Below are 8,782 nucleotides of genomic sequence, written 5' to 3' on the forward strand. Positions count from 1 at the left end.
CCCAGCAAGTTTTCTAAGGTGATTGTAGATGACGGCCGTAAGTTCCGTACTTTTCTAAGTAACTTGTCTATTTTACCTTACTTATTTATTCTAAGCTAAATGATTGTGGATAGTCCATAACCCAGAGCCAAGATTATAGGTTACCAAGATTTTCGTTCATTGAGCTCAAAAAATATTACAAATAATATTCTCAGGATCTACAATAATGTCGAAAAGATTGCGTATACGAATCACAGCAAGCTTGTGTTCATCAAGTTTTACGTTCAACACTTTTGAACACCCCCATCGGCACACATTTCGAGCCTCTCTCCAAATTCTTCCTCTCACCTGAGCAGAGTATTATTCTGCCTTCAACCGAGCCTGCTTTCGACTCCGGTCTTCAGTTGCAAGCGAACGATAAAAACATTCGAACCGTAGTCGTCCGTCGGTCGCGTTCAGGTTCAGCTTTATTCGCCAAGTCGCATTAGATACTCTCGGAGCAGAAGGGACAGAGAGCGAGGTAACCTTCTGGAAGATAAACCAGTTTCAACCTTGGAAACGCCTCTCGGAAGTGTTTTGCTAAAGTTTTTCGGTGTGATATTTTGTCCAAACAGGGTTAAGGAGTACAACCACCCACGATGACCATCCTCACGAAGCCCTTTGGGGACGCCAAGAAGCCGGAGAAGACCGTCCTGCCCCTGGTGGGAGATCCCGCGGGAGTTGGGGCCGTGCCCAGTGCGCCATCTGTAAGTTTTGCTTATTTACCGAGTTATATCATCCAATTTGGGGCCCCGATTTTCACAACATTGGATAATGAGCTCGTGCGAGCCAACCGGAATCGCTCGATATCGGTTCGAGTTTTAAATTCGTCGGAAAATGGATGAAAATGCTGGAAACTTAATTAGCCTCTCGTAATGGAACAATTTTCCAAGCGCATTGAACCGTCGACTTACTTGAGGGGGGGTCTCAAAATGAAAGCATGATTCACGCGTACGAATCTTTGTTGGCCTTGTCCAGGCAAATCATCTGGAGAAGAAGAAAATAAAAGTTGGTAGAGAAAAAGAGAAAGGAAAAAAATAATACAAGTGCCACCATTTTAGTTTCGTTTCTCGAACCGTGGCCTGAGTACACAGTCGTAAAAAGCAAACAATGCAGAAAAAGATAAGCTTCAAATGGTTCGAATTTCCTCTCTGCTCTGCGAGGAGACCTGGTTTTGGTTGAATTCCCAAAGCTGAACAGGGATTTCCTCTGTTCTCGGTATGTAGAAAGCGATTTTTTTTTCTTTGCATTTTTCATTCCAGTCAGCCAAGTCAGAAACATTAAGCTTTAACTTTATTGACGATGACGAAGTGCGCTTCCATGTATTGGTCCACTTAGTTGCCGATACTAAAGTGGTCGCTCTGTAACTCCCCGCGCATACACACACACATACAAATCGTTACGTGCGTGTTTCCATGTGTTGTTTTCAACTTGCAGCACTAACTCTTGATGTGCGGTGCTGGAAAAATCGATATCAGTGTTATACCTACTGCAAAAGTTGGTGTTATTTTCCCTCCATGCCTCCACGAAGTGCGCTTTAAATTTTTCATAGTTGGGAAATGCTTTGATTACAGGGATTGCATACACGTCGAGATTGGATTCGCCGTTTGACTCTTTGCTCTCGCGCAATTAGCGCAAAGGGGTTGATCGATATTTATTTTGTTTTGAAACAATATACGAAATGCTGAAATTTGATAACACATGAAAATTTGGCATTACATCTGAAAAAATAATTAGACTGTAAAAACACATTAAAGGCGTTTTAAATAGTTAAATCAGTCTTTTCCATTACACGTAAATTTAGTTCACCATTAAAAATTGCCCATTCCACAAAGTTGTCTCCATCAAGATAACAAACTTCATATCAATTAATGGAGACGCCTGGTTTTTGAGGCTTTGAATGGAGCCGCTTGGTTTTGGATAATTTCAATGGAGACGCTCAGTTTTTAACACTGAAACGCTTGGGTTGTCATTTGAACTTTATTTTTTGCATCATCCTGCAAAAATAAATGACGTGATGTTCCAACCGGAAACGGTGCACTAAGCTGATGTCGATCACTGGCCAATTGGAACCAGCTCCGGTGCCCCGTACGGCTTAAGCATGTCAATTATTGTTGCAGGATGATGTATTAGGATGATGCCTTCAAGTTTTGTTGGTTTGTGGTAAAGTTTTTGTTATATTCACCAAAACCCATGTAGGAGAGCCTAGGTACCCCACCCGAGCGTTTGAGTGTTAAAGTGTTAGTTAAAGAATAGGTATTTTAAAACCGATTAAGAACCAAAAAAATTAAAAATAAAACAATGGATTTTTGAATTTTGGATGAATTTTTAAATTTTTATTTATTTATTGTTTTGCTTGGAGGTGTGCATTATTAAATGTGACTTTACTATTGTTTTGAAAATGATAATTATATATTTCAACTTTGGCTGAGTTTTTTAAGTATCTCTTATGATGATTGAATTAGATACCGGTGATTGACCAAAGGTTGTTTGAACATTTTGTGTTTTGGATTGAAATATGTCGTCGGGAGACCAGTGCAAATTTTTTTTGAAGATATTTTTTATCAATTTTATAATAAATTTTGATTTTATTGTTTAAAAGAGTCACTGAAAATTGATAGAATAATGTTAATAAATAATTTCTCATCAAAATGCCTTCATAGACTCCAACTGACATGTTTTGCGAATGTTTGAACACACTATACAGTACAGACTCGATTATCCGAAGCCTCGATTATCCGAAGGTTTATCAAGAATCTTGATTCAAGATAATCAAATCACAAAAAAAAAATTTTGAATTTTCTTATTTTTAACATCAAATTTAAATTATGCTACCCCATTTTAGTCAAATTTGAATTGAGATTGCCTATTAAATTACAAAATGCATTTTAACAATACTTCATCACCGCTATTTTGGATTTAAAAACTCTAAATCACGTTAGAGTAACGTCATGATTCGAATTCCCGGACGCTTCGAACCCCGGACACCTCATCTTGTTTTATCAATTATTTGTGTATAAGTTCGCATTATGAATGTCAAACTTTGTTATTTGATGAATTCTAACATAAACTTTCATTTAAAGTTTGTTTAAACGCTGTATTTAATGCCAAAACAATAAAATAAAATTATAAGTTTACCAAAAATGTGAAATATTTCACGGAAATATTTCATAAGCGTCCGAAGCACCGGGAAGGCAAAGCAGAAATTTATGGTTTTGATTTCCTTAAATTCTAGTAAATTTTCATATGAACTATTGATTGTTTTGATGTTATTAGCTAATTTGAGACATAAAGAAAGCCATTCACTAACATTTCAGTCCAAATTAGTGCGATTCAAAATTGAGTGTCCGGAATTCGAAGCAAAAGTGTCCGGATTTCGAATCAGTCTTTATCAGTGTGCGGGATTTGGTTGAAGCACAACAAGTCATTTTAATTTTAAAATTCTGATGAAAATTGTTAGAAAACACATATTTTGCATGCATTCTCTTAAAACTGACTGTTTATAATAACTTATTACGTGATTTTTTGCCAACTATAACAAAAATTATATGCTACTAAGTGTCCGGATTTCGAATCATGAAGTCATTAAGCTCAACAATCAAAAATAAGACAACGTAAAACGCGTGAATGTTATGTGCCGTCAAGTCAAGGCAATATCGACATGAACTACTTTTTAAAACATGTGCTGAAAACTTTAACATTTTAGAACTTCAATGGATACTTAAAAGTAATACTCTAAAGAGATTTAGAATTTTTAAATCCGAGATGGCGGCCAAAATGGCGATGATCAAATGTTGAAAAATGCATTTTTTTTAATTTTACATGCAAACAACCATTCAAATTTGACTAAAATAGGGTCGCAGAACTCGAATTTCATACAAACCTTTGGATAATCGAACTTAGGATAATCGAAACTTCGGAGAATCGAGGCTTCGGATAATCGAGTCTGGACTGTACTTTTGTTTCTAGCAGTGAAAAGTAGGCCGTTTCGTTATTCGAGAATGACAGGAAAAGTATCTAAGTATTTTCACGATGGAATTGCTAATTAAAAATGATTGCAGATTGTAAAAAAATCACAGAACAAGATTCCAAAATACAGAGACACCTCTTTTTAGGCGGTGACGTTATGCTTTTTATTTCGTAGATTTCTCTTAAACCATACAATATTTTTGCAAGCTTCAAAAAGCGTTTTGGGAGCGTTCTTTTATTACGTAACGCAAAATTTGGGATTTTTGACCCCCCTCCCCCCCCTTTGTAACAAATCGTAACAGATGAGCCATACCCCCTACCCCCCCTGTAACGCGTAACGCAAGGTCTTTTTGCAAATTTTTATGAGTGCTTATATGAAAATTTTGCGTTACGTAACAGAATTTTTCAGCACACCCCCCCCCTCCCCCAATTTTCGTAACATTTCGTAACAGACACCGACACCCCCTCCCCCCCCCCTAACTGCGTTACGTAATAAAAGAACGCTCCCTTTGTAGATCTGAACGAAATCTACAAATTGCTTTTAAAACATTGCAAAAATGCTGCGTCGTTTCAGAGAAATCGACAAATTAGAAAAACGTAACGCACCGGTGATCCCACATATAAATTTTGGATCATAATTTGATATTGTTTAATAGTTTTTAATGTTTCAATAAAGTGATGCCATTTACAACATTTGAGTAGGCGGTGCCCATCGTAAGAAAATATAATTAATTGTGAATGAGCTATTAAATTGGTTGAAAATGGCTTATAGCGAATTCGAGGCTTGGAGCAAATCTTCAACAACCTATAAATTTTGCATATCAATTCGAAATTTAATGTGTTCTTGTTATGCTTTGCAATGACATTAACATTTTTATTTGTTTTAAATCACAACCATATTTATGGGGAGGCAAAACACTGGGTAGTAGAATTGTCAAAGTTTTTTTTTTCGGCGAATTTTTTCATACGATTAGTATGATCCTTTGAAGTGAATTTTTGTTGCTCAAATTTGACGACATTAAATGAACGCATTATCGTGATCAAATTGCTGGATTTCTAAACGAAAATCAATTCCTGCCACGAGCCGAACAATATTTCATAAAAAATCATGACACAGCAACAACCAGTAATGAGAAAATGATTTATGTGTACATTCTAAGCTCTAAATAGCTTATGATTAGTGCAATCATACGGCAATAATCACCTCCCGAGTGCATCAGCTGTATATTGGAGTGAACCCCATATTACGAAATATTTAAATTGATTCTGACGCACAATCCAATCGGAAGCACTAATAAATCGTCCAGACGGTGAAAATAAGTGATTGAATGTAATTTTATTGGCCCGACTGGAAAATCCCCTGCGCTTTTGTATGTATTGGCTGATGTACAGTAATGGCCAGGGTGGTTTCCAACCGTAACTTTTCACTTGTTTTTTTTTATTGGAAACCATAACAACATTTTTGATATCTAGAGTTTTTTTATTAGGTCCTATAAACATATGAAAGACAATAGTTTATTGGTCCTTTTCAAAAAAAACTCTAGATATTATTTGTTTTGCTAGTATTTAAGTCAATTTAAAAAAATAGCCACCAAAAAAATCCGACATGATTGCCAATTTCTGCCAGGATCCACCCTAGCTTGAAAAAGAAACAACTCGCAAATTATGGCAAGTTCTCGAGGTTGCGAAACGACCATGTGGCGGACCGGCTATAGAACATTCTTCCATTAAAAGCAGGCGCAACATCATCAGAATTGCCGATACATGCTCTTTCCTTACTTTACCTGCCTGCCTGCCGTCTCTACCTGCGTTTGATGGATGCTTTTGTGACGTTAGGTTGAAGAATAAGAAACGTAAATACTTGCCGAGCATATTTGTTGTTGCACTTTCATCATCGCACTGGCTGGGGAAGGTGCTTCCATAGGTGTAAATTGATAATTAACGTTTGCTGTATGTATTTTTCCTTATTTTGTGCTTTGTATGCGCATTTGGGTGAATTTTTCCATAGCCGCTGCCGTGGGTACATATTTGTGGCTATATCTGGCATTAAAAATATTCATTTTGTTTTATCACTGACTTAAAAGAAGATAAAACGCGCACGATTATATGACTCTCAGTTGAGTTATTTTTAACAATCTACAATTCATTGTGCAGTTCATTTAAAATAATGAGTAATCATGTTGATACTAGCTTTACTGGAATGTGGTCAATCAGGAAATTTCTCGATAAAATATCGCAAATTTACACAACCTTGAATGTTACAGAGAACTGATAATGAATAGAACAATCACAAGCTAAAGCAAATTAATTTATGACTGAAAATTTGAAAGGATGGAAACCGGTTCGTTGGCAAAATGACCCAAAAACCGTCAAGGTTATTCCGCGTTTTAATCATTTACCGTTCATTGCGTTTAAATTATTGATGGACCGGAAATCATTTATCAACCTATTAATTAATTGCAGGATGGCCCGCACGACGATGAGTCGGCCGCATCGAGCATTATTCTGATCCGCCGGGCGCGCCGTTACTCGTCGGCCACCACATACATCCTGTTCCTGATTGCGCTGTTGATTACGTCGCTCGGAATTATCGCCGGAGTGTTCTACTACCGTCAGATGTCGCACGCCCGGAGCCACATGCGGTTCCATGGCTTCTGCCAGATCCCGTACGACTCGACCAACGTCAACGACAACAACGTCATGTTCATGAACTCGATGCTGCGCGACGACAGCGACGACGGACTGTTCAACGCCGCCCTGAACCGGCTCGGCCGCTTCGACAAGTGGCCCATGGAGAGCAGCAGCAACAGTGAGAGCCAGGCCGAACCCGACAACGACAACGTGGCCGACCAGTTCTTCAAGGAGGAATTCGAGCTGGGACTGTCCGACGACGAGAACTACTCCAAGATCGATGTGCCCGTGTTCCGAGGCCAGCGCCAGGGCCGTTTCCTGCACGACTTCAAGTTCAACCAGTCCGGCATTATCGACAAGGACAGCGGCCGCTGCTTCCTGATGCCGCTGGATCGGGAGACGGTGCTGCCGCCCAAGTCGCTGCGCGATCTGATCGAGAAGATGTGGAACGGCTACTACAACATCAACACCAACACCGTGCGCAAGAACATGCGGGTCATCACGCCGGAGCTGACTGACCTGAGCGACGTTTCGCCCCGAATCACCAAAGAGTGCGAGGACATGAAGCTCTACCGGCTGGAGAAACTCGTCTCCGGGGGTAAGTCAAAAGTTCAAGTTCAAAATGTCACCAACTCATTTTCTCACTTTGCAGTTTACAAGCGGTCAGCCGACCTCCACGAGCACGCCAAGTTTGCCGAGTTCGGAGGCAACTACATCTCGGTGATTGACATTCAAAACCTGGAGGATATTGCCAACTAGAGGTGCGGCACCAACATCCTGTAATAATTGTAATTTATAAACTTACTACAAAACAAAAAATCAGAATCCAACTAGTTTGTACGTGAAGGGGAACAGATGAAACCAAATTGATTCAAGAGAACAAAACCTAATAATGGGAGGGATGAAACGAGAATCGTAACAGATTTTTTAAACAAAACCGGAGAGTCAACAAGCTCTCAGCAAGGAATACCTTCAACCGATGGTGCGATAGAAATAATTAACCGATCGTGCGGGTGATTTGAGCGCAAAAGACAGTATTGAAAACTCTACTAACAATAGCATAAAGCGCATTCGGGAAATCTAAAATTGGCATCCAGCAAACAGATGATGTGCAAAGAAACTTTTAACTTACAAGTATGCTTACTATTTTTTTCTGTTTTAAAGTAACAACGTCTAGTACACTCAAAACTATGTGTCCGTTAAAAAAAAACCTTTTTTCGATAGTTTTGCTAAAACTTTGTATTAGATTGCGGTGAAAATGTGATACAGTAGTCCCCGTTTTGGATGGTTTTGTTCGTCCAAAGTAAATCATAGTGAGGAAAGCAACCTAAATCTATAGTGCAAACATCTGCAACTAAGTTTCAACGAATAATAAACAATACAGAGAAGAAAAAAGAAAATTGTTACCCATAATAAAACAAAAACAAAAAGTGCGGGAAATGTATGTTAGTTATAAAAAGAAATCTTGAATTCGTCAATATATTTAAACAGTGTTTACCAGTTTTGTGCAACGGCATTGTTTTGTGAGAAAATTGTCCACGTTGAAGCAGTTTACCCGTGTTGTGTTGTTGTAATTTGGTTTTCGCTTTAAACAGACACAGGTTTGGTTGAACAGTTAAATAAAATCACCTCGTTGTAAGTGTAATACTTGTACATTCAACTCGCTGCACATACGCATTGGCACACAGAGACACACAACAAACGCCACAGCAGGACATGTGGCGATTAAGAAACCAATGAATGTTGTGAGCCATCACAAACAATAAAATGAATTGCCGTTTACATCAAAACATTGAAATAAAGTTTTATTAGAAACCAAGCTAAATGTGGGTTTACTTTCTCTTTTACTATTTTGCTATATTTGTTGTTTCAATTTGTTTTGTTCTATTTGTACGATATAAGTAAGTTCTCTCTTTTTAAATAATATTGAAAAATATTAAAATTGAACAAGCCATAGTCTAAACATTTGAATGCAAAAAGAGTTTAAAAATGCATTTTACACTAGTTCAGTTGTTTTGCAATCATCAGAAAGCAAAAATGTTGGCTAAAAAAAAAACTTTTTACGATACTAATAGGGCTGGTAAAGTTTTTGTCTCCAAAACTTTAAATAATATTTGTACCAGCCTAAACGAAAGTTTATGGATTAACCTATATTCAGGTTAAA

At 38.0% G+C, this 8,782-nt stretch overlaps 1 protein-coding gene across 1 annotated transcript; it reads left to right on the plus strand.

The window, feature by feature from the left end:
- Positions 1 to 339: 339 nt before the first annotated feature.
- Positions 340 to 8,437, plus strand: LOC120412812 (uncharacterized). Its single transcript, XM_039573414.2, has 4 exons — positions 340 to 499; positions 594 to 725; positions 6,451 to 7,216; positions 7,271 to 8,437. Exons 2-4 carry the CDS (start codon positions 618 to 620, stop codon positions 7,375 to 7,377), a joined length of 981 nt encoding a protein of 326 aa, XP_039429348.1. The 5' UTR covers positions 340 to 499; positions 594 to 617; the 3' UTR covers positions 7,378 to 8,437.
- The last annotated feature ends 345 nt before the right edge of the window (positions 8,438 to 8,782 follow it).

The sequence above is a fragment of the Culex pipiens genome, chromosome 2 (assembly GCF_016801865.2).
Source record: "Culex pipiens pallens isolate TS chromosome 2, TS_CPP_V2, whole genome shotgun sequence".
NCBI lineage: Eukaryota > Metazoa > Arthropoda > Insecta > Diptera > Culicidae > Culex > Culex pipiens.

Excerpts from the sequence above, each read along its gene's own strand:
- LOC120412812 (XM_039573414.2), top strand. The coding sequence starts at position 618 with ATGACCATCCTCACGAAGCCCTTTGGGGACGCCAAGAAGCCGGAGAAG. Across the intron at positions 726-6,450 it reads CCGTGCCCAGTGCGCCATCT|GATGGCCCGCACGACGATGA; the intron begins GTAAGTTTTGCT and ends AATTAATTGCAG. Across the intron at positions 7,217-7,270 it reads GGAGAAACTCGTCTCCGGGG|TTTACAAGCGGTCAGCCGAC; the intron begins GTAAGTCAAAAG and ends CTCACTTTGCAG.